Here is a 25,970-nt window from a genome sequence, read left to right as displayed (position 1 = left end):
ATCTAGTTTCTTCTTTAGCTACAGTGCTATGTGTACTTGTTATATCTTCATCAGTATCTGATTGCGTGCCTTCTGACCTGTCATATTTTTCATTAATATCTCTTCTACTAGAAAATGAACTGTCTCCTCATAGGGTTGTCAAGGTAAGAAATATTAAGCAGTAATTTGCCATTGCCAGTGGCTGCCTTCCAGGTTCTGTCCCCCCATCACCAGTGGAACTGTCCATTCTCTTCTGCATCTTAGACTAATGTCTCACTTTTGACCAATCTGCCTGAGAGACTGTGTTAAGAGTTCAGACTTCTGATATCATTTTTCTTTGCTTCCCTGGCACGTTCAAATCCCATCATTTTAAGGTCTGCATTGAAGTTCCTGCCAAAAATAAGCAGCCTTTACATACTAAGTGTATTTCGTGTAATTAAGACTAAGATTCTATGTACTGCTGTTCAGAATGGAATTGGAAACACAGATCTGTAACTAGATAAGGAGCACTCTATTCTTCTTCGTGGCCTCTGTGAATCATACTCTGGGTGATCTGCACCTACGCGGAGCCTCATTGGAAAGTTCTAGAGCTTCTGTGGTAGCAAAAAACACATTAGAATAAGGCCCCTCTCCCCTTGTATAAATACCCTGGCACCAAGGCTCCCCTTTCAGTTTCTTTCAACTGCCGCTTTGAGAGCCTCCTGGTTCTGCTTCTGTGAGTAAAGGAGAAAGAGAGTTTGTTCTTGATTCCTTCCTGTTATCAATCTTTTTTCCTTTAAACTTTTAGTTCAAATTCATTATCAAAGTTTTTTTTTCTACTTCTCTCGGCCTCTGGCCACAGCACCTACCCCCCCCCCCGTCATAGTTTTTTCTCCTCAAATTATTTTCTCCTATTCATGGCCCCTTTCGGCCCATTTAAACACTGTGTGGTCTGTGATAACAAAATACCACTCTCCGGGCATGGCAGGAGTCTTTTTTTGCTTGGGACAGGTACACCAGACATCCTCCTGCCGGCATTGTAAGAACTTAAAGCGCGGAGTCTTCCGTTCTCGCTTATCCAGATTAAGCCTCCGTCTTTGGGAACAATCTACCTACCTACCTACCTACCTACCTACCTACCTATTTATTTATTTATTTATTGATTTATTTGATTTATTTGATTTATTTGATTTATACCCCGCCCATCTGGTATACAGTGGTGCCTCGCACAACGATGTTAATTGGTTCCAAAAAATTCATCGTTGTGTGAAACATCGTTCTGCGAAACACCATTTCCCATAGAGATGCATTGAAAACCGGTTAATCCGTTCCAATTGGAACGGATTGCCGTCCTTAAGCGAAAATCCCCATAGGAAACATCGTTGTGTGAAACAATGTTTCCTCCATTCAAATGCATTGCAGCCTTTCCAATGCATTTTAATGGTTTAGCGAAGTCAATTTTTGCAAATTTAAGTGTGTCATAAAAGGGTCAAAAACGGTTTTAAATGCTTGGAATAGCTTCTGCACCCTCTAAAACGGATGCAAAAGTTAATTTGGCTTTGATCTGACTTTTTGTTAATTAATGGTGAATTCCCCCCCCCAACTTTTGACAGCTGTCAAAATCTGACAGCTCCATTGTTTCCTATGGGGGAAGAAAAAATTCACAAAAAATTAACGAAAAGTCAGATCAACGCCAAATTAAGTATGCACCCATTTTAGAAGGTGCACTAACGATTCCAAGCATTTAAAACTGTTAACAGCCACCTTTCCTGCTCTTTTTTGCAAACATCGTTCAGTGAAACAGGGGACCCAAAACGCAATCGTTGTGTGAAGCATGGTCCCAAAATCGTTGTGCGAAAATTCCCCATAGGAAACATCGTTGTGTGAGGCGGCAAATTTTTCAGAAAAAGCCATCGTTGTGTGAATTCATCGTTGTGTGAGGCATTCGTTGTGCGAGGCACCACTGTATTCTACCACAACCCCTTCAACCAACCAAAATGGCCCAACCTCCTTGTAAGGCCACCTCACAAACCAAAGCAATGGAGAAGGCTCTTTCTGAAGCCTCAAAACAATGTCCATTGACCACACCATCACACTCCTACGCTCCATCCACTTTGTCTAAAACTTCAAAAACCTATAAATTGAAGCATTTGATACCGAAATCTTTGATATCGAAGCCCTCCACTAAACGTCAAATGTCCACCGAAGCCTCTTCGGTCCTGGAGCCTTCTCCGCCTAAAAGACCTAAACAACATAAATCTAAAGCTGCAGCCATTTCTCCACAGCCTCAACAAACTGCCAAATCAATCTCTATTGGTTCACCTTCTGATGATGATGGAATCCCCTCTCATCAACCCTGCTCTCAATCACTGAAATCGATCAATTAACAACTTCTCCTCCCAGTCCTCAACACTCTGTTCTTTTGATCAACCCTTCCATAGTTGCTTCACCTGACAGGATCAACTCCAAACAACAACTAGAGACCATACCTTATTTGATAACACCTGGTCGTCCACCACAACTGCCTCAGAGACATCAGCCCAGACAGTCCCTGGAGCCATCTATTTCATCATGCATGGCTCAGACCTGCATTCAGCACTCTCACTGGTTGCCATTTGCCTCGACAAGTGCTCAACCGGCCAAACCACAACCGCCAATTAGCCAGTTGCTCTATACACTTTGGCCATACCTTCTCATGGCAGGCCTCGATCTCGACAGCCATCAGTGCTGAAATGGCCATTTCACTGTGACTCACATCAACTCCAATGTGCTCCCTACCTGGTATCTAAAAGACCCAGGACAGTTGAGCATTTTTTTTCTACACGCGAGGCTTTTACAGCACCAGCCTCCCAATATTTTCCCACTAATCCAGACAAGAGAAATCATTCCTCTCACTTGACATCTCCATCGTCTATATACTCCACTGTTTTACCAGCTCGTCAACAACCTCTGTTACAACATCACTGAGATACAGGATCTGATATTGATGATCCTCGATATCCATTCTGGTCCATGGACACTTGTTCTGTCCCTCTATCGATGCACGGTTTCCGTTGCCCGATAGAACCAAGCCATCGAACTTGACATCACTATGACCCCGAGTTCGACACCAGTGTTCAACCATATCAGGTGACATCCATAAACACTCAGATGACATCTCTCAATATCGAAAATCCTGGACACTGACAAATGCCCATGGACATGCCACCTCCATCGACATTGAGCCACAAATGTCAATATTATGACACTCAACCTATCTACACCGAAGTCAATTGACAATCTGTTGACTCCCGACGCGATCCCAATTATTCCCATCACAGATCCAGACCTCAGATGCCATCAATATTACTTACCTCACCAGAATCCAACCTTGTCAGTGCCGACCCACTATCACCGGTGGAAGACTTCTAAACTTACGCCCAACTTATGATCTGTGTGGCTAAGTCTCTCAATCTCCAAATCCACCGTCCTTTGACAGAACTAGTTGTCCACAACTCAAGAAAGAATCCTCCATACTTTAGACGTCAGGCAAGCCCTTGCCTTTTATGTCCAGCGCACCCAACCTTTCAGGTGTTCACCTCAACTTCTCATAATTCACCGATCACTTACAAAGGTTGCCAGGTGATGTCTCAAACTATATCTAGATGGGTCGCTTCAACCATTCACCTCGTGTATCAGCTGGCATGCAAATAAATCCCGAAGGTGATTCGACCTCACTCCACCCAGAGTTGTGGCGACTTCTATGGCATACTTAAGCGCCATATCTCTTCCAGACATCTGGGCCTCTGCCACTTGGGCACAGCTGTCCACTTTCATCCGCCATTATAGATTTGATCTCTGACAGAAGTCTGAAGCGGCCTTTGGACGTACTGTTCTAGCCTCTACCTTGGCGTGACACCTTGCCTCTGGGTAAGACAGCTTTTTAGTCACCCAGGGTGTGATTCACAGAGGCCACGAAGAAGAATGACAGGTTACCCGCCTGTAATTGTAGTTCTTCAAGTGGACCTCTGTGTTTCAGACATCCACCCGTCCTCCCCACTGTCACGCCATTCTGCTTAATGTAGCGGCGGTTGACACAACTGAAAGGGGAGCCTTGGCGCTAAGGTACTTATATGAGGGGGGTAGGGGCCTTATTCTAATGTGTTTTTTGCTACCACAGAAGCTCTAGAACATTCCGATGAGGCTCTGCCCAGGCGTGGATCACCCAGGGTGTGAATCACAGAGGCCCACTCGAAAAACTACAATTACAAGTGTGTAACCTGTCATTACATTTTAGGACTTTCACACTATTAATGAAATCTTAATCAGTGGGATGAATTTTAGTTCTCCATATAGATGGGTAAGTATTGATATAGACCAGTGAGTTGGAGCACCTATCTGCAGAGCCATGGATCATATGTTTGAATCCCCACTTTGTCTTACAGGAGTGGGGGTGGTCAAGATCCCCTGGAGCATATGTGTCTGGGGTGAGGGGGTTATGGCCCTGTGAGCTGTGTATTCTTGGGTAAGATGCACAGTCCCACAGCACCACCAGATGTATGGAGTACTAAATCACTTCTGAGTACTTTATAACTAAAAAGCCCAGGGATGGCAAAGCTTTGGCACTTCAGATATTTTGTACGACATCTCCCACAGTTCAGTAGAGGCTTGGAATTCTGTGAATTTTGCTCCAGAATATCTGTAGGGCCAAAGATTCACCACCCCTGGCTTAGGAAATGGCCGTTGTAAGGCAAAATCATTTTGAGGGTACGTAATTATTATTAAATAGATGAATATATTGAATAATTATAAATACACAGCAGTTCTGAATTACAAATTTTGGGAGAGGCACTCCTTCTTCCTTCCTGGGACAGAGAATTATGGGGGAAATGCCTCCTTTAAGATGAAATACCTGTCTTTGTTTTCATAAATATTTGCATTAAAGACAATACAAACTTTATTTTTAAAATGTTGCTGCCCAGTTAATTGGGACAGCTTTTGAACTAATTAACCCAATTTTTTGGTGAACTGATTTTTGTAGTCTTGTTACTTACCTAACTTTTACTTGCATTATAATGTAGCTTTGTTGTATTTTAAAGAGATTTAGGATAGAGTAGAATTAGAGCTTTTTAAAAGCACTATTTTTCAAAAATCTCAGTCTCTATTTCTCTCTTCTCCCCCTACACCCACACATTTGAATCTCACCCGTAACTCACTAATACAGTAGCCTTCCACAAGTTGCTGTATTTCTCTTTAACACCCCCCCCCCCCGTGCGCATGGGAGCAATAATGTTATTATTGTTAGTGATTATAGTTCAGGAAAGCAGGTGAGTTTGATGCAATCATGATTTCCAAATGAAATCTTTTATTTGCATATTTGCTTGTTTCGTGTTTTATTATTCCCCATTATGTAATGGCATTTATTTTTTTGCCTACTCTTTTATTCTGCAAGGTACTTTCTTTAGCATGCAGAATATCTGGAGACATAGCATATTGTTTTCAGAACCAGTCTTGCCTGTTTCTGAAAATACACATTTTAAACACAAATCTTGGGGAGAGGAAGATGGCAAATAGAGGAAGATATGGCAAAATGTAAAATAATACCAGAGTTTGGTTGCTAACAATAGTTGTGAAGAAGAAGGAACTCCAGTAGATTCACTGCAATTCCTGAACATGTTCAAATTACCTTTTAGAACAACTGTTCAGATAGACAAACACACTCTTTCTGTGTGTCACACTAAGTCTCAAAAGTAAAGAGAACTTGGGCAAAAGTAAAACTGGATTTCCATTGTGTAGTGGTTTCCATTGTGTAGATTGCAATTTTGGGTAGGATTAAACCAAATGAGTAAAACTGGTGTTTAGAATAAATTATTTTCACTTCCCTAAGTTCATGTCGAACCATTTTTGAAAGATAATAACCTTGTTACAATCAGTTTCATGACCCTTTTGATGCTGAAAAATCAAGGTAAACACAATCCAAATGTTACATTTTCTTCCTATTGACAGCTGTCACTATTAAAACAATTGAATGTGTATAAAGTTAGCATTTCTAGTGAGCTTTGAGTGACATATGTACTCTGCTGTACATGTTTTTGTGTCTTTGACTGATGCTTGAATTCAAGACCTTTGACATCTGAAGATGAGTTGTAGTATATCAGAGAAGTAATCTGTCAGCCACAGAATTGTTTTGAACACTCTAAAAAATCTTTTTTGTTCATGTTTTAATTATATAGGAAATGATTCAAAGGTGGATGGCTTGGTAAATTTTGAGAAGCTCAGAATGATTGCCAAAGAGATTCGTCAAGTGATCAGAATGACTTCTGCTAACATGGATCCTGCTGTGATGTTCAGACAAAGGTATGGCATCTGAAACAGAAATGGGGATGAGTATAGATGGGACCGTAATGCATTCACATGTTTATATTTTGTTTGATTCCATTGTTGGTTAGCATTTATCATGGGAAAGTGAACCCAAAATAAAAATGTAGATGATGATTTTTACAGTGCTTGGGTGAAGTTCTCAAAACCTGCATAGCTTACAGTTACTTTTTAAAGACTGATTCATCTTTGTATATTTTGTTGTATGATGATTTATTTAGCTTGGGATTCTGTATTGTATCAGATCAGGAAAGAATTGACTTGACAGGGGAAAAAATCCAGGCACATCTAAGTGAAAGCAGTTCATCAGCCAATTCTTGTTTCTGGCATTAAAAATGTAACCCAGCTTATTTTTTAAAAAATGGAACTCCCAGTTTTAAAAATAAACTTTAACTTGATCATTAGTATTGTTATAATATAAACTATAGCATTTAATAAGTATATTAAAGTATAGGCGTAATGTGTGTTGTTCCTTGGTTAAATAGCAGTCATTATATAAAATCCTATGTTCTGAATATAGATGGGAAAGAGTTATTCTAGAAGAACATCACCTGCAAACTTAATGGGATCTCCCCCCTCTTAATGATGATTTCTCCACTTCCACAAAACATGGTCTTTTAAATTCCAACCCTTCTGTTATATGTGTTTATTTATTCATCGTGTATTGTAATCCGTTGTGTCTGTATGCCATTGAAAAAAGTGTGTCACTGTTTTGAGAAGTTTTTTACCTGATTGAAATTTTCATTCCTCTTTTCTGTCTACATCGTTTTCCTTTCTGACTTTTCAACTGTGATTTTCCCCCTTTGCTTTTCTTTTTAAAAACATGCTTCATTGTATATGGCTCTTGCTTACAGGAAGAAGAGGTGGAGGAGTTTGGGGTAAGTGTAGAGATTAATGCAACTAAGATTTTTAAAACAATCATGCAACTTTTAACGTTCTGCATCCTTGTTAGTGCATGCACCTAAACAAGAGCATGCATTTTATTAACCCTGCAGTAGTTGTTTCTGACTGTTTCCAGATTTAAGGGAAAACAAGGCCATGATGATAATAATGTAGATTCTGGAGAAATCTGACAGCACTCCTATTAGGAAAATGTTTTTCATTGTTCTTATAAAAGACAGAATTATGTACAAATCATTGATTTTTTTTCATTTTAAAATGTCTTGAAATTAAACACAACTGAAGGCTAAATTTTATTTTATTTTTATTGTCTGCTGCCTGACTTGTACTGAGTCCCTAGCTATAGGTTAATAATATTAGCCCTATATTTTCCTTCTTCTCCTTTGCTTGTGTTAGAAGAGTTCATTGGTGCTTCTGGAGTGGAAGGATCAGTCAACAGGGTGTTGTCAATGTAAATATGTTTACAATTCTTACATTCTTCGAGCAGGCTCTTTCCATGCTCCCCAACCCTACATTTATAAATATTAATTGATGACTGTCTCCCCCCCCCCCCCTTACAGACCAACTGTAGAGAGATTTTAACAATTCTTTTTGGAAAATCTAGCCATTGGAGTTGCACTCATTGCCTGGGACTTGAAAAAAGAGGGGAAATCTACTGAGGGCTTCAGAGGCTACTAGGTGTGTCACTAGCTAGTGTCCAGAAGTAACTTTATGGAAGGCAGCAGGCATACTAAGGTATATTCGCGAAGGCTTTCACAGCTGGGATCTAATGGTTGTTCTGGGTTTTTCGGGCTCTTTGGCCGTGTTCTGAAGGTTGTTCTTCCTGATGTTTTGCCAGTCTCTGTGGCCGGCATCTTCAGAGGACAGCAACCTGTGCATTGCTGTCCTCTGAAGATGCCGGCCACAGAGACTGGCGAAACGTCAGGAAGAACAACCTTCAGAACACGGCCAAAGAGCCCGAAAAACCCAGAACAACCATACTAAGGTAGTTCCCCCTTTAATGCAAAAGGCATAGTCTCTGTTCCCCAGACTAGTTACTGTTCAGAAGCCATGCATAGTGATACCACTCTTCACACATTCAGTCTGGGAGGCCTGGATGTAAACTCTAGTGTGGATAGTCCAACCCATGCCATTATGTAAGTATACTGGTAATCCATGTTTAGCACATGAAGTACCCCTTCCCAACATGGAAGGAGGATGCTGCAGGCTACCAGTGCTTGCCAGCACACAGAAATATTCTAGCAAATTTCCAAAAATTCTACCTTTAAGGCAATATGAATGAACTTACCTGCAACCAAATTTGCATATTGAGGGAAATTAGCAGCAACTTATCACACACCAGATCCTTAAACATCACATATTTCTGGCTTTTTGGTTGTATTTATTGGTTCTTGAAACACAGTTTAAATCTGTTAATTCCTTTTCAATAAATAATATGAATTATGTGATGCATCCCCACATTTTTCAGGTATGTTGTATTACTTTGTGGTCAGTTGGCTGCACTTTTCACCTTATGGCCATTTTGCTGTTTTGACACAGTAGATCTGTCCTACTGCTTGGCAACATGGGGCGCCAGTTCTGAGACTTGTTTGTGGATGGAAAGGCTTGAACTAGCTTTCTTTTTATTCTGAGCAAAATTGAAAAGGCAAGAGTTAGGAAAGTTTTGTCTTTTCACACGAACTAAAATTGGTTGGTGTAACCTAAATTGACACCCATGGAACTATACAGAGCAGCCTGTCTTGCAGCATTTGATTGTGCAATTCATGGTGTGACCATTGTGCAGCATGCTGCAGAAGTCCTTCATGAGAATATCTTCCCTTTCTGTCTCAGGGTGAGTTAGAAAGTTGTATAAAATGATTTTAAAACATGAGATATTTAAAACAATCTAAAACCAAACAACACAAAATTGAACTACACAAACATTAAAAATGTTGCAATAAATGTTTATTTAGGTCTGTGCAAGACATAAATAAATATGTCTTGATTTGGTGCCAAAATTATTCTGATGCCCATACCAATTGAGCCTCCAAGGGGAGGGCATTCCATCCACAGTTGAGGTGCTACAGCAGTACCCTGGCCCCCCTCCCCCAGTCTGCACATAATGAACTTTTCGCAATGGTGGGACACTGAGGAAGGCTTTCCCTTCAGATCTTAGTGATCAGGCCAGTTTGTACAGGAGGAGGTGCTTCTGCCTTGGCAGTGTCCCCTGCTGTTTGCATAACTTCAAGTTACACATGCTGATCTGTGCAACAGGAGTTCAGCCACTATATATTGTAAGGGGATTTAAGAGCACTATGTCTGGTACTGGTGAAACCCAAAGTTTCAGCAACCATGTTCATACAGATATGCCAAACTATGTTTGTGATTGTTGCCCAAACCCAATGTTCTGCATGCATTCTGAAATAAGGACTTCATTTATGAGAGCCCATAGTCATTTTAATCAAAGAAACTATTCTTTTCACACACAGAATCACACATTGAATGGTGCCTTGTATTTAAATGAATAGGAGGCTATTCCAAGCAATTCCAGCAGTGCATATTGAAGCTCTTATGCTCAGACCATATCATGGAATCAAAGTGTGTGTGTTGCATGGCTTTCTGGTATATGTAATACATCCATGTCATCTTGAGAGCGTTCTTCATTGCCATGTGTAATAATGAAGAGAGGAAACAACTAGCTTTGATCTTACAACAGTAGTTGTAAGGTCAAAGCGAGATTAGATTAGTGTGGTAGGGATTGGCAGAGAAGACAATTTGAGATTCTTTCTCTTAGGTCTTATACTCTAGTAGGAATAGCCAATTTGATATCCAAAATCAATTTTGATTTTTGGAAAAGACAAGATTTGGAATTCCTGTTAAAAGACAGAATGGGTTAGGCAGTGAATAGACATTTGCTTGAGGTTGCCCAGACTAGAAGACCGTAAAGAACAGAAATCAGTTGTCATCTTCTGACACTCACATTTAAACTCTTAATACAGAAAGCTGAAGTCATGTGCTAATATTGTTCCAATGAAAAGACACCTGAAAGTTTTCAGTTGACAGTACAGTATGTTAAAAATAACTTTAATGTATCTTAGAGCAAAGCTGCAAGTGGATGGCTTTGTAAACTTGAATGCTATCAGTTATATAACTTCTGTTTCCATTATGCAGCTTCTGAATGTTTATGGTTACGAACTTTCCCATGTTAAATCTGTGCAACACTTTGAGCTGTGATGTCAGCAAATTAATGATGGGTCATTGTAATCTTGTGAATTTGTGTTTATGTAAATCTATTGTTCTTTTAAGTGTATTTTATTCAGCGTGTACCTTCTTTGGAAATATTTTTTGCTTCTTAACATCTGAAATTCTTATGTTTTCTGCCTTTTCATATCTTTCCGCATCTGTTGTGAAACAAATATTTCAGAGCATGTACCACTTGGCTGTTTTTGAATATTGTAGAACTAGATGAAATTGTTCAACCATTTAAAAATTAGCATCACAATATTTGTTTGTTTGTTTTTTGTTTTTTGTTTGTTTATTTATTAAATATACCACCTATTTAATAGAACACCGGGCAGTTTACAGATTAAAATTAGAACCCCATATGAGCCCACATAAAATAACACATTTAGTAGACTACATTTTAAAAGAATATGTTTGGGTTGATGCTTTAGCAGTGTTTGCTTTGGTTCTTTGATTAATCTTAGTGTGTGAGGATGTTAGAATAAACATCTAGCACTAAGCTTCACCTTAAAGTACAGATTGAGTCCCCTACTAGGGCCTGGGATTCAGTAACTTGAAAAATAGTGACTTTTGTTATGGGATGTTGCCCTTAAAATTTAGATGTACAATTATTGTAAAATTCCTGGCAGACATGCTGTCTTAAGTATGCACAAAATTTTAGGTGCTTTCAGCAGAGAAACCCCAGGCTTTCTTATCTAAACTACTACTGTACTTTGTCCGCTTTCAAAAGACAGTCTATTGCAGCATATATAGCAACAGCAACACAACAATAAATTAACCCAAATAGTTTATGTGTGATACAGTGTGATTTACTAAAGTGTACACTGAAATAAATTGTTAGTCTTAAAGGTGACATAGAGCTTTTTTTGGTCTGTTTCTTTATTTTAGCCTATCAGCAACGTCCACAACTTGCGTTCTTTTTCATACTGGAATTTACTTCTGCACCTCACTATGTCTGTTTTTTAATAGAAAATTTACCATTGCTACTTTTCTTTTTTTTGCCTTCCTGCCCCTTTTGTCTTGTGTAACACAGACTCAACATTTCTCTCCTTTCCAATTTTTTTGAGTCCTATACTGTATAGGAATTTCTGATTAGAACTCTCCCTTAAACTCAGTCATTCTCTCTTGCCTTCCTCTTCCTCTTTTACTCTTTAAAATTACAGCAAGGCCAAAGATGGGTATGCCAGTTTGAATATGTGTTCCTTTTTAGGTTTTCTCTTTGGTATTATGGGGCGTGTGGCATTTATTGAACCCTAAATGTGTTTTGCAAATTTGAATTTGTGCAACAAGATTACAGAAAAGAATTTGTAATTTGTAAATCTGACACCTCACTTTCCCCTGCCACAGCTGCTTTGCTGAATTGCAGAATATTTGTCAGGGTGCCCAGAATTTCATTGATTATATGTTGCAAAGCTCAGTAAGAAATCAGAATCCTGACCATTCATGCTGAGTACAGCACATAGTGCTTATGGTTGGTTGCATTGTTAAAAATAGACCAATATGAGTTTTCTCTTCTACCTTGCAATAAAATAGGAGGAAAATTGGTAGCTTTGGAAGTACATCTTTTAAAGGGCTGTAGAGCTTCTTTGCACTTAACAGTTAAGTCATGTGTCTAGCGAGAGCAAAGCTGGTTGTGTCCAAGGTGGTAATGATATAACAGGTATGATGAAACAGAGTTTGTAGGTATTGTTGCAGGCTAAAAGCTGTCATGAGAGATAGTGATCCTATAGCTGTCTTGAAATATTGTGCTCTAGTTGAACAGTGTCCGATCACAGCCCCCATATAAACATCTGGATGACATTGTTTTTGCTTTCTAGCCAGCAGTTTCTCCACTGAACTCCCATACTTAAAACTCAGTGTGCAACTGAAAAAAGAAACTGATAGAATAATACCATAAAAATAAAAATACCCAGCAATTTGTGCATGATCACAAACCACTTGATTGCAGCCAGGATGCTTGCTCTTTTTTCAGAAGTGGAATAGTAAATTATAGCAGTTCTCAGGAAAGTGTTGGATTAATCTCCCTTGGAGGACTTACCTTTATTTTATCAATGAATACAATGTAGTCTTCTGACAAATAGAGCAGGAAATGTAGTTTCCAATCATGTCACTCCCATTGGTTCAAGAATATGTTCAAAATGGTGAAGCTGAGGTGCTCTCATACATGCATTGTTTGCAAAGGATGATATTAAAACAGTGAAATTCTCCATCTATGGAAGAATCTAATTTTTGTTTCATTTGTGTCTCCTTCAAGCCCAGAGAAGGAATGGGGCAGTTTGGTAATAATTTGCTCCTACTCCAATCTGCTGGAATCAAATTATGTTAACAGTGATAAACTTGGAATGGAGAAAAATGCTTTTTCTGTCCCAAATTCAATGTTTAAGTAGGTTTTTGAGTGGAATTTTGAAAGCCTTTAGTTACATCTGTAATTAAGAACTTGCATTTCCTTGGTTTTTGATCCTTGTACACTTTTTGCTTAATCATTCTTTCTAAACATGTTAACTCTGATACCAGTTTTGCCAGTTTCTTTGGAACACAAGTGTTAACACTCTTCATCTCCTTTTAACTTCACATCAGCATGCGCTTTCAGTGGAAGAGTAGCTGTGCTTCAGTGTTTGCTGTTTTGACTACTCTCTATAAAAGTGAAGCTGAACTGAATAGTCTCAACATCTTGTCTTGCAGGTCACTGAGCCAGGGCAGCACAAACTCAAACATGCTGGACGTTCAAGGAGGCGCGCACAAAAAACGTGCACGACGCAGTTCGCTGCTGAATGCAAAAAAATTGTATGAGGATGCTCAGATGGCCAGAAAAGTCAAGCAGTACTTGTCCAATCTGAATGTGGAAGCAGATGAAGAAAAATTCCAGATCATGTCCCTTCAGTGTGAACCTGCATACAGCACTTGTAAGTTAGACAAATGTTGGAGTTGGTAGTGGAATGAGCTCACTTAGCTTGTACCATTAAATTAGATGAATGTATGTTCCTTCAGATCTAATTGCTGGTAAAATTGCTGTTTTTAGTGTCAGTTGGAAAATACACATTGAGAAATAGATGCTGCTGAAAAGACCAGATGCATAAATTGGCATCCTGTCCTTTGAATTTGGTTGACTTCGCACAAATGTGAGATAAGGTGCTACTTTTGTCCTTGAATCGCTAATCTTCACATGTATCACCAGCCTGCCAAAATTCCCAGAGTGTATTGGATCTGGGTTTTTTGCCAAGTTAGCACTTTATAGAATTAAGGAATAATAAAAGTAACATAGTATGAGTGGCAATAAAGAAAGGACAAGAAGACCACTACAAACTAGCAGTTGGAATGACATTGGTAAGTCAGTTATTCAGTGCAGAAATAAGAAAACAGCAGAAAAGAGCAGTATTCTGTGTTAGCATGACATACAGTACTTTGTTTTGACAATTTAGAAGCAGCGTAATCTCCTGCAATCTGTGGTATTTACTCATTTCTTAAAACTACAAGGTTGTTAAAGTAATATTTTTTTAAGATTACCCATGTTTCATCAAATTCTTTGATATAAAACCACAACACCATTAAGCATTTTGGAAAATTGCCTTTTACAAACAGCAAACATGTAACTATACACTGGCTATTGAAGTACAGGCGTACCTCGGTTTACATACGCCTCACTTTACGTAATTTTCGGTTTATGAGCTGAAATCCGTAAGAAATAATGCCTCGGTTTACTTTTTTTACGCTGTACAAAAAGGATGCATTTCACCTGGAGGTTTCTAGTGCGGCCCCTTTGCTACGGCAGTCCGCGTTCCGGTTTACTTAATTACCGCATTACGTAACATCTTGGGTGACAGATTGATTAATTTCGTAAACCGAGGTACTACTGTATGGTGGAGTCCTGACCTATACAGCTGAAACTTTTCTGTTTCTGTGTAAAACTGAAATGGATAAAGCCAGTCAGACTAGAGATGCATCTAGTACCATTAATGGTTCTAAAGATCATTTGGATTTAGACATGTCAACAGATTTTGGATTTAACATAGTTTGTCAGCTTCATAATAATTAACAGTGTAGTAGTATTGTTTATACTGTGAATTAAGTATGCCACCTAGTGGGAAGTTGATAGTGAGTTTTTGAAGCAAAATGGGTTCTTTCGCACTCTGACTGCTTTAGATCCATGAGTTGGTTTCAGCCTTAGTCATGCTTACCCACTGAAATGTCTTTTAATCTCTTTTAATAAAGGTTGTTACGACTATCTGAAGTCCCAGTGATTTCAGTGGACTATTCTGAATCAGGGATAGTAAATGCTGCTTCTCTGGACAACCCAACAGGTGTATGGCCAGGCCCCCTGCTGTGGCCTAAGTACAAGTTAAAGCTGGAGCCAATTTAGTATTTTTAGTATTTAGCCTTTAAGAATACATTAGTATTTTCTGTTGCTTGTCAATCCTTTCTGTCGTCACTCAATTTTTTACTCTGGTTCTTAGGTTTATTAAAATAACAAATTAAGGGTATCAAATAATTGTGTTCCTTTTCTCCCCACTATCTTTAGTGACAAAAAATTTAAGTGACAGGCGAGGTACAAAAACTGTAGAAATGTCTCCAATGCCTCTGAGATCAAGTGGTCAAACCACAAAAGCTTATTTGCATCAGCAAAACCGAATGAGTCAAGTCCTTCAAGTTCCGGCTGTAAATTTGTATCCCATTAAGAAAAAAGGACCAGCAAAAGACCATGTCACATTTAGTGAGTATCTGCAACATTCACTTTTAAATCAAGTTGTTCAGTAAACTGTGTGAGAAGCAGTTTTTCAGAGTGACATCATGCTTCTCTTAACAGCCTTTCAGATTTAATTCCATTCTGATACATATCTACGAGAATGTTATTACTTACACCCACCGGCATAGGTCCATCACCATACATCGCAGGAGTGAATTGCTGCCAGTTAAGAAGTCAAGCTGTATTGCCTGTTGCGTAGCAGTTACATGTCTTGCTGTTCAACAGGAAATGCAAACATTGACTTCTTTACTAATGCCTGTTCACTACTGAAATTGATATTGGTAGGCTTATGGTGGCATTCCTTTAGATTTTAGCCATTGAAATGCATTTGATTGTATTACATTATGAAAGACCACAGCATTGGCTGAAATCTAGTAGAGAGTCAAAACTATAGTAAGCCCATTGAATCAGTGGGGATTTGGTGAGTCATCTCTTAAGTTCCAATGACTTGAATGGGCCAACTCTGGTTGTGACTCATCTACTGAAGCTTAAGTGTTAATTTTGTAATGCATATGGGGATTTGTTGTTTATTTGCTTGCTTTTTATCATTTATAGCACTATATACTTATGATTACAAATCCTCCCAAGATGACCTACAAATAAAGATACGGTAGTAGAAAAAGAACAATATAAATCAAAACAACAGTTGATTTTGTTTCTTCCGTTGGCCCTGTGGTGGGACAGATGCAGCAGGCTCTGAGGCAATTCTGTTTTTCCTTCTTTGTGTTTGAAGTTGCACATGCACCATACTTTTAGAATGTCTCATTTAATAAAATATTTGAGAAAGGAACAGTTGTCTTGGAAAGATCACTTAGAAAGTACCCTTGCAATTTGGCTGTTCCACTGACACCAATATCAGTTACACCCATCATGACTTTGACTAGGAGATAGAGAAAGACCCTTATCCACTGCATTGTCTGTAGTTGTTTTGGGTTTTCTTTGTCTTAAATGCCTTGTGGCCTTGTGTTATCCAGGCACAACAGTCAAACATAATTTCTTCTAGCCTGTAAGAATATGGTAAAAATACATCTGACCTTATTCAGGATTATTTCTGCTGCTCAAGGCTAGACAAGAGACACTTCCAGAATTACTTCACATTTTTCTGGCAACATAATTTATCTGTTTCAGTAGAATTTCTGTTGAGTATTCTTTCTCACCATGCTGAAAGATTTTCTAGTCCCTAGACTGTTGAGGAGTCAGTTTCTTTTTATGGGATAAGGATAAGGAAACTTGACTTTTCCGTATTCAAGGCATTCCTGTGAAAACAACATTTCCATATACAGTAGTTTCTTGGCTTGAATTTGAGTTCAAGACAGATGGCTATATGATGAGGCAAGGAGAAGAAGTAGTGAAATGGTGGTCAGATGACCGGCATGTCTCTTCAGAGATATGTCTAGGGCATACCAAATGCCAGGGTGGACAAAAATAAATGATGTTTTAAAATCAAATTGATTTAAATCATGATTTTAATTTTAACCCCCCCCCCCCCAGTGTTTTAATTTAAATTATCAAAAAGTCAGATTTTTTTTAAATTTTAATCCTGATTTAAATCAATTTGATTTGACTCAGATCCGCCCTGCCAAATGTATCGTGGTCTTGTGTATTTCATGGGAGGAGGCACTGAGAAACAAGGGGACCAGTTTCCCCAAACCTACCCCCCCCCCATCCCACCTCAAGAACAAGTTACAAGAGAGCAGGAGTGTTTTATTGCCTTTTCCTGAGATTGTGTTTTTCTTACCAATCTTTGACACAGGGACACAAGATTCCAGGAGTGCTTTATACTGAGTACTCACAACCATTCAATGTTTCTGCATCCGTTCTGAATTCTGCACCTCTGTGTGTCAAAAAGATAATGTGCCTGCAATGTAAAAATGCATGGCAAAAATATAACCTCTCACAACATAGTTTCTCAGTATTCAAAAGAGAATATGGTTTATTGCCTATGTATCTCATATCCTCTGTTGAATCAGTGTGAACAAGAAAATGATTGATTTAGTTCGATTCTGTATTTTATATCAGCATTTGTTGATGTGTGTTCCATAAATAGAAACAGTGTCTTATCCTATGTTCTGTGGTATTTAAACTGGTTTTGAAACTGACTTTCAGAAATATATATATTTAACTGATGGTGTAATTTTTACAACTGATGGTGTAATTTTTTTCTGTAATTTTATGTTTTTTAAATTCTCTTTTACCCTGTATAACTCTGAGTTGTAGTTTGCCAACAGAAGGTATATTTCTCTGTGAAATGGGCCAGAATGAATTTCATTCACGCTTATGCTGAGAAAACAGGATTCATTGGCAGGAATTCTCCTGACTGATTTGAGAATGTAAATTTTATTTTACTGTTGTGTTGATAGATGCAAGTTCTCCTCAGAAATCAGTGAGTTTGCTTGAAGAAGCAAATAGTAAAAAACAAGCAGAAGACAGTATTTCTGTGGCATCTTCATTGCATTCCAGTCCTCCTGCTTCTCCTCAAGGTTCTCCACGCAAAGGTAGGAATGGCCACAACTTTAGTCTTTATGTAGCTTACAATTTAGATTCCATAGTACATTCTTGTGTCAGGGAAGTAAACATCAAGTGCTGATGAGCAGGACTGATATGGTTAAATATGTTTGGGGAATTTATTTAATAATGTACGTTGTTTTCCAGTCACAAAATGTATATGTTATGTCTGAGTCTGGACTTTAGAGATGGTTACATTCTGTTTTCTGTAACTAATAAACGGAACTTTTCTTTTCAGTAGGACAAACCTTCCCATTCCACTAGAGCATGTGTGTATTTTAACCTATCTTATTTGTCTGTCTTCATGTTATATGAATCAAAGAACCATCTCTGCCCCCCTTTTTAAAGATATTTGGTGGTTGCGAAAAGTTGTTCTTGCTGATTTCTATTTCATAGACATAGAACTTTTGTTAATTTTCTTATGACTCCATTAAGATGGCTTTGTCTCTTCTTAGGTTTATGCCATCTGTTTGACTTTCTTTCAGGCTATCCACTCCCTGCTTTAAAAACAGTCTTGTTTTGATAAAAGCATTACCAGACTTTTTTTGTATTTCTGTAAACATCTCATTATGGAGTTGAACTCAAATGAACTGTTTCTCTAACTAATTAAACATCTATGTCTTTGTCACTGTTTACTTCTGTGCATTATATTTCACTTTATTCGGTATCCAAGTGTAACATTACATAGATCAAAAAAAAAACCAAAAAAGAGCATTCATTTTACTGTCATTTACTTTCTGTGTTTCTTTCTTTGTAGTTGGTAACCCCCAGAGATCTGATAACTGCAGTCAGATTAATCTCTCTGGTTCTTCTTCATCTCTTGCAAGCGAAACAAGTAACAAGAACAGTGGACAACGCAGCTATGGAATAGGTGGGGCTTATTTGCAAAAGAAAATCCAGCAGATGACTAGCAGAATAGCCGAAAGACCAGTCAGTACTACAGAGAAAGAGAGGGAGGATGCTAGAGAGAACACAGAGCCTTTATACAAGCTCAGGAAAAGACTCGGGTCCCCCTTTAGAAGATCCAGGGAAAGGAGTGTCTCCAGGGAAAGACCAGCTTTCACCTTTGACATGAAGGCGGAATGCATGCCAGAGAAAGAGAAAAATGAGAAACAAAAGGACATAGACAGTGATATGTTGCATTCATCTAGTAGCCATGGAAACAGTAGATCTCCTACATGGTTGTGTCCACCATTGAGGCACAAGAGAAGAAAGACTATATGAAGTGCTATCCAGCTTAAATCAGGCCATAATATTGTTTTTATACTGTATATTTGCATTCATGCACATAAATATTTATTTGTTTTGAAAATCTGTGACAACTTTTCAGCTCCCCTGTCCAATGTGCAGTGTCATATCAGCATAATAAGTTCCTTATACAACAAATTCCTTATATGTATTCTGTTTGGGCATTTTGAATAATAAAGCTGAGAAGCTATGAGCAGGGGTAGGAAATTTTACATTGACCTAGATGCTTCTTAGAAGGTGGCTATCCAACCAAGCCTGTTAGGGATGAGTGAGGTTTGATTGATCTGGTTTGCTTTTAGACATGGGCACACAGTTCAGTTTGTTATGAGATATGACCCGCTTTTCACAACTGTCTAGTTGCTTTGTAGGTCTGACAAACTAAATTACTCATAGGAGTGTGGTTTCTAGTGTAAAATATTGTTTTTTAAATATATTTTATTACGATTTCTAGTACTGTTTCTCATACATGCTTTCGTACAAGATTCATTCACTTATACAAGTGACAGTATGGCTGCTGCTTCACATGCAGTAGAGTGGAGACAGCTTCAGAGCAGCAAGCAGCTTGGGTGAAACAGATATATACTGCTGTTACAGGTCTAGTAGTAAAGATATTTCATGCAGCTTGCAGTGATGTGGGTGACTGCTTTATGACAGTTTTTTTCATTCAAAAGTGCTGTAAGTGACATAGTCTTGTCTCAAAGTATGTGAAGTACCAAGCACTAGATTTGCATATACTAGGCTTTGTAGCTTCACTGTATCAATCTCTATTTGAAATGAAGTCCTATTATGATATCTGCAACTCCCTCTCAAGTAAGCATGCATAGCTTGTGTCTTAGTTTTTTCTTTATTTTTACAGACTTTAGTTACGAGCTGGGTAGAAAGCTCAGTGAGTTAAGTATCTGGCCATTGAGCCAGAGATTGGGAATTTGATGCTCCCCTGTGCCTCCTATGAGTAGAGCCAGCTTGTGTGGCCTTGGGCAAGCTGCATTGTCCCAGGATACCCCCAGAAGAAGGGAGTGATAAGCAGTTTCTGAGTACTCTCTACCTGGAAAACCCTGGAAAGTCATCATAAGCCAGAATTGAGTTGATGGCACATAATTATTATTTATTAAAGTTAGTTATGACAATATAGTAGCATGATTTGAAATGCCCCATAACCCCCTTCCAAATATTGATATCTTTAAGGGTGCTAAAAGTCAGTGGTGTAATCTCTGCAGCTTATCTACCCAACTGCTTTCCGTCATTTCCAATGGCAATGTTGTACTTACTTCTCTGCTTTCCTTTTTCTATACAATAGTTCTGGGCCTTTAATGTTTTTAGTGAACAAGGAAGTCTTTCATAGGAGTACGTATTTATTTCCTAGGACATGGCTTCCTTCCCTGTGTGCAAAATAACTACAAATAAACAGGAAATAGCTGGCACAAAGCCAGGCAAGCAACTGGGAAGCCACAGATTTTCTGTAGCAGGTCCCAGTTTGGGTGATGGTGATCCTGAACTGTTGGCCAGAATGAAATTGGGTCACTGGACCACCAAGACTGCCCACTTTAGATCATGGGACTGCCAAAAAATTTTACTTAAAAAAAACACACGATAACCCAGTTTGATGTTTCATTTAATCAAACAGTTCAGTTTCGTTTCCTGTAAGTAGCTTCTTTGTTTAGTACATGCATAGAGTTAGTTTCTGTGTAGATAATGCTAACACTGATATTAAGCTTGCAAGAAGGTGAATTTAAAATAACAATGTGAAATGTATTTGTCTACTTTAAATCTGTTAGTTTCCCCTAATCAAAATAGCACTATGATTCAAATGTTTTACCTTCCAGTTGTATAATTACTTCTGGAGCTTGGATAACCTTAACTTTTTTTCTTTGCCTCAAAAATATAAATTGCAAAAAGTTGAAAAAAGGACTGAATGGGACGTATGTATGGCCGCAGTGCTGATCCCAGATGAGTCAATACTCTGCATTATGCTGGATTTTCCAGAGAGACAGTCATTGTGTTCTTTTAAGTATTGTTGGTACCTTAAAATCTATCAAATTTATTTTGCATAAGCTTTCATATACTATAGGCCATTTGTTTCAAGCAAATGTGGCCATCATCAACAGTCAGTGTAATCGAGATTTACAGACATCTTAGTGGGGATGTTGCTTCTCCACTGTACCTTTGGGCAAGCTGCAGTCCCAGGGTGCCTCCACAAGAAGACCCTGGAAAGTGTTGGCAGGAAGTTGGAATTGACTTAGTGACATGTAAAATTAAGTCATAAAAAGATATTAAAGCTAGAACGGTTGCAACTGATTCAAAAATCATGTTTTCTTAATTTCTTCAGGGACAATTTTGAGTACTGCTCCTTTGATAGAGGCATACCTCCTCTTTTGAAGTGGCACTCAGCCAGGAAAAGCTCAACCACTTGATTCTGCTGAATGCGTAATTACTCATAAGTGGATGCAAACCCACAGGTTTTGCATTTTTATCATATCTGCAATGAACATAACATTTTTGTTAAATCTATGTGCATGTGTAGATATTTGTCTTTTATTTGCCATGTCTGAAATTGTTTTTATGCAGCTTTGCTACATGAGGCTGATGACATCACCAGTCATGGCAATTTTTAAGAACTAAATCACTTCTGATTCCCCTTCTGATGCTTCCTAGGCTCCTGTGGAATTACTTTTATTGCCAGGAGACTTATCAAGGGCCATGGGACAGGAGCTGAATGTCTTTAATTACTAAAAACTCATCAGCAGGAGGATGATTTTACCTGTGGTGGCAATTTCTGGAAATTAAAGAAGCCTTGTCCAGTCCCAATGGGAACCTCAGGGCCTTCGGGGAGAATTAGAAATGTTTAATTTTCCCAAAACATCCATTGCTGATGACATCATCCACCTTTCGTGGCATAAGTTACCCTATTGCATTTCAGCCAGTGAAGAAACATGGTGGTAGGGATATTGTATTTCTTCTTCTTCACAACAACAACTGTGGATTTGGCTTTAGTATGAGCGCTTCCCTCCTCATTTGTATTCTACTTTGTTTTGAAAATGGTGATATAGTTTGAGGCTTCTAGAGAGGTAGCCATGCTAGTCTGTTTCAGCACCAATAAAAAGAACAAGTGAATGAGCCCTGACATTGCAGGTGACAGTTTTAGGACCTGTAGTGGTGCAGTCAGGGTGGATATAGGGATACAGCCGACATTTATTATTTATTATTTTGATTTCTTTTTTTAAAAAAACCATTAGTGGCAAAATGCTATTCTTGGCAGTTTACAAGCAGTTAAAACCAAACTCAAGAAACAATAACACTAAATAACATAACATAAAAACTAGTGGCACCAAAACAGATTTTCATAATAAAGCGGACCAGGAGGCGAGGCAAACAGGGTCAAAGTGAAAGACCTCCCTGAAAAGTAATGTTTTCATCTGCTTCCTAAATGAGTACATGGAGAGGGCCAGGCATAGCTCCTCTGGGAGCTAATTCCATAACCTCAGTGTCACCGCAGAGAAGGCCCTACCTCTAGTAGATGGCTTTGGGGCCTCTCTCAAGTTGGCTACACAGAGGAGGCTGGCCTGAGAGGATCTGGTGGGTTGGGAAAAGGACCTTGGGGAAAGACATGTGGGGACTAGCCAGAAGTGGGGCGAGGTGATCAAATTTGCTCACACCAGCCACCAGTCTGGCTGCTGCCAAGTTTGTAGCAGGATCTTGTCCCTGCCTTTATTGTTTTGTTTTGTTTTGTTTTGTTTATATACCGCACCAATAGTACAACATAATATTCTGGGTAGTGTGTAACAAGTGAAATGTAAATAATCATAAACAAATAGAAACATCATAAAATAAAATAAAGTAATATACAAGGGGGGTAAGATACTTTCTCCTAGTATCAGCAAGCACTCTTGCATTTGTAAAAATTATCTTTGTTCAAATTGTGCAGCTATGCAAAATGACAACAGCTGCTGCCTTGTTGCATAGATTTTAAAAAATTTGAAAATTAGAACTAGATGGCTTATTCTTTTTCTGCATGATGAATCAGCCTGCCCGCCTTTAATTGCTCTCTCCCACTCTTTCTCTGCATAGTTTCACTTGCTTAGTTCTGAAAAGACACAGACATTTTGTGAAAATTGTGCATTCCTCAAAAAAAAAACAAAAAAAAAAAACACTCCCCCACAAAACAGTGCTTCATGTCTTATTCTTGTGCTGGAGCTGAAAAATCACATGGGGCCAGCAGTTTCTCAACAGGCTATCTCAAGGTGTTGAAACAACCTGTCTCATCAAGAATAATTTTGCAAGAATTCTCCACAATATAGACGAAGACTTCCGGCATGATAAGGAGTTTGCAGAATCAAAGAACAGAAGGGCCTCTTTGGGTCACTGAATCCAGCACCTGCCAAAGCAGGATTCAGTGCCCCAGAAGCTCCACACATGGGAGAAAGAGGCCAAAAATGTTCAACAACAATGTGTGAATGGTTCATTTTAGAAAAAGACTTCTAGGGTATACAAAGCTTACATAAATCCTGTTGAGTTCTGATGAAAGAATTCTGTTGATTTTGTATACATTGTTGCTGAATTCTTTTAACACATGGTAAATGAATCACTTGTCATCTTGTTGCCAAGATGTTAGTGTTATTAACACTTGGGATGCTTCCTATGTGGGATAATAATGGCGTTGTCTTCTTGGAAGTTCATTACCAGGCATTAATATGCTGTGGTCATTCCCATGTTTGGTGCCATTCCTATCCCCACCCTCATGTACACGGTGCATATACACCCGTGGCCCAAATATTCTGCCCGTTGACTCTGATTAAAAACCATCAAAGTTCAGGCTCAAATACATTTGTTAGTCTTAAAGTGTTAGGATACTTTGGTTTTGGTTTTGGTGATTCTTAAGTCTCCTTTGGATGGTGGGTTCCTCTACTGCTGTCTAGCTTTTGAAGCTCTCCTCTCTGTTGCACTCAGAAATCCTTTCTGTATCTTTTCATTGTCTTGTATTGGAGAAATATAAAAGGAGTGTGAATTTTCTCTCTCTAGCAAGTTTCCAGTGGCATTAAAGAAGCATCTTTTGCTTTCTGCAATCATGCTTTACTCTTTTCTTTTGAACAAAAAGGTTTCATAGCATAAAATGTTTGGTGAAAAACTACCAGGAGGTGCAGCACTGGTTTCTCAAAACCTTGTGTTTTGTTTTGTATTTTTAAGTCCTTAAGAGTTTCTCTTTCCTCCTTTTAAAGAACTGCTTTCTTTTCCTGCTCTGTTTTAGGGTATGCCCTGATACCATCCGCCAAATCTGAAAATTTCTCCGATTCAAGCCACAGTGAGATCTCTTCCCGATCCAGCATTGTGAGCAACTGTTCTGCCGACTCTATGTCTGCAGCCCTTCAGGATGAGAGGTGTTTGCCTCCGGCAGCAGTGGTGGTGGATTCAGCAACAGAAAGGAAAGAGCACCTTCAACCGTCCTCTGAATACAGTCAGCCTTGCCCTGGGTAAGAGATGATTGATTGACATGCGAAAGAGTAATGAGAAGATTTTCCATTCAAGCCATTTTCTGCCTAAGGTGTAATCACACTTCCAGGTAGCATTAGCCTTCTTTGAAAAAGAAGCAAGGCATGCCTCTCTGCTCAGGGAATCTCCAATTTAGAATTTTAAACAGGCTGTGATTCTTCTCCCTCATGTCAGTTTTCCCCTTAAATTGCTACCTTAATCCACATGCAACAAAATGCATGAAAGCAGTGAAATTTAAATAAACTGCCTCTGGTGCAGCACTAGGTTTTTGAATGTTCAAAGATATTATCCTGGCAAACTTGAAAAGGCTCGCCAATGTACAGCATGAGCACGGTAGTTCATGACAGCCTTGTAATGGTTGGGATAAGCAAGTAGGAAATTTGCTTCCAGGCTTATGCCTGTGGCATGTTGTCAAAAATCTAGTTGCCTTGCTTCTAAGAGAGGATGGCTGCTCATAGCAGAAGGCTGGGCAGTGCTGATTATTGTTAAAGTCTCCAAGGCCTGAAGCACTTTTACTGGCCTTGACTTTTCGAACAAAGTCCTGGGCACCTGCTGTTAATGTTATGCTGCAGTGTGGAGCTCAACAGCACCCTGTCTTTAAACTTTTACACTGATGGACTGAATAATTAAGAGATGCCTGCATAGGCACTGTTGTCAGCTCGTTTGTAACATGTTCATTCCTTTGTAGCCCAATCCAACTAAAAGTTCAACTTTTGGCAAAAATTTCCTCCCAGCTTTTCTCAGGCAAACACACAGCTAGCAAACAATGGGCAGAAGGAACTGAGGATCACACAAAAATTTAATTGCAGTTTGTTTCTGTTTGTGATGCATCTGTTACCTCTTGCCAGACAATATTATCTATGCTGCAGCCCTCTGAGTGCACTAACACAACCTCTAAATGTCCAGAGGGGTAGACGGTCCCCTTTTCTTCCCCAGAACTCACAGCAATGTACAGGGTTTCCCCCAGTGCCTCTCCCAACATTGTATGCACTGGACCTCATCTTGCAGGATTCCAGCAGGGTTGCTACATGGCATCCCTTCAGACCATAGACTTTAAAGGCTTATACTGATTTTTTAAAAATGGGATTGCTTCCATCTAGGAGAGCCTCTGGACTTGTGATTCCTTTCACTGTGTTTCTTAGTTTACTGCTCCAGGTTCAGAACTGGCTGGCATGTTCATTTGCCCAAGTTCTTTGCAGTTAAAGGCCAAAAGTACACATGACATTAAATGTTTCATTGCAGTTACTCCTGGCTTTTCTTTCTTTCTTTCTGTTGTAGGGGGTAATTATTAACAGCTGCATAGATATATGTATGTCATTCCCATGAGGTTCTCCAGCATGGCTGGGGATTAGCTCTTTCCTGCTGACGTCCTCTGTTGCTCCCATGGGCATATATTGTGCCTCCTTTTCAGTGGTATCGATCTGTTACTAACAGCTTGGCCCTGAGGCATGTCTGAAATACAAGTGTTCATGAAGGTTGGAGATATCAAATACTAAATTCATTAATAAGTAAGCAAGTATTCTTTGCAGGTAGATACAGTTGTAGCATACAAATG

At 39.0% G+C, this 25,970-nt stretch overlaps 1 protein-coding gene across 10 annotated transcripts in view; it reads left to right on the top strand.

The window, feature by feature from the left end:
• The window catches only part of RAPGEF6 (Rap guanine nucleotide exchange factor 6), a 209,997-nt gene that overhangs the window by 169,182 nt on the left and 14,845 nt on the right, over nucleotides 1–25,970 (top strand). For 5 of the 10 annotated variants that reach the window (XM_072990163.2, XM_072990164.2, XM_072990167.2 and 2 more), the window contains 7 exons: nucleotides 6,171–6,294; nucleotides 7,170–7,193; nucleotides 13,120–13,340; nucleotides 14,954–15,145; nucleotides 17,539–17,673; nucleotides 18,441–18,554; nucleotides 24,174–24,396. In XM_072990163.2, the coding sequence (XP_072846264.2) occupies nucleotides 6,171–6,294; nucleotides 7,170–7,193; nucleotides 13,120–13,340; nucleotides 14,954–15,145; nucleotides 17,539–17,673; nucleotides 18,441–18,554; nucleotides 24,174–24,396 (1,033 nt within the window). The remainder of the gene's footprint in view (nucleotides 1–6,170; nucleotides 6,295–7,169; nucleotides 7,194–13,119; nucleotides 13,341–14,953; nucleotides 15,146–17,538; nucleotides 17,674–18,440; nucleotides 18,555–24,173; nucleotides 24,397–25,970) is intronic. The other 5 variants (XM_078385740.1, XM_072990166.2, XM_078385738.1 and 2 more) reach the window with 1 other exon arrangement.

The sequence above is a fragment of the Pogona vitticeps genome, chromosome 2 (assembly GCF_051106095.1).
Source record: "Pogona vitticeps strain Pit_001003342236 chromosome 2, PviZW2.1, whole genome shotgun sequence".
Taxonomy (NCBI): domain Eukaryota; kingdom Metazoa; phylum Chordata; class Lepidosauria; order Squamata; family Agamidae; genus Pogona; species Pogona vitticeps.
The sequence above is the reverse complement of the archived record's forward strand: the minus strand, read 5'-3'. Positions and strand labels throughout refer to the sequence as shown.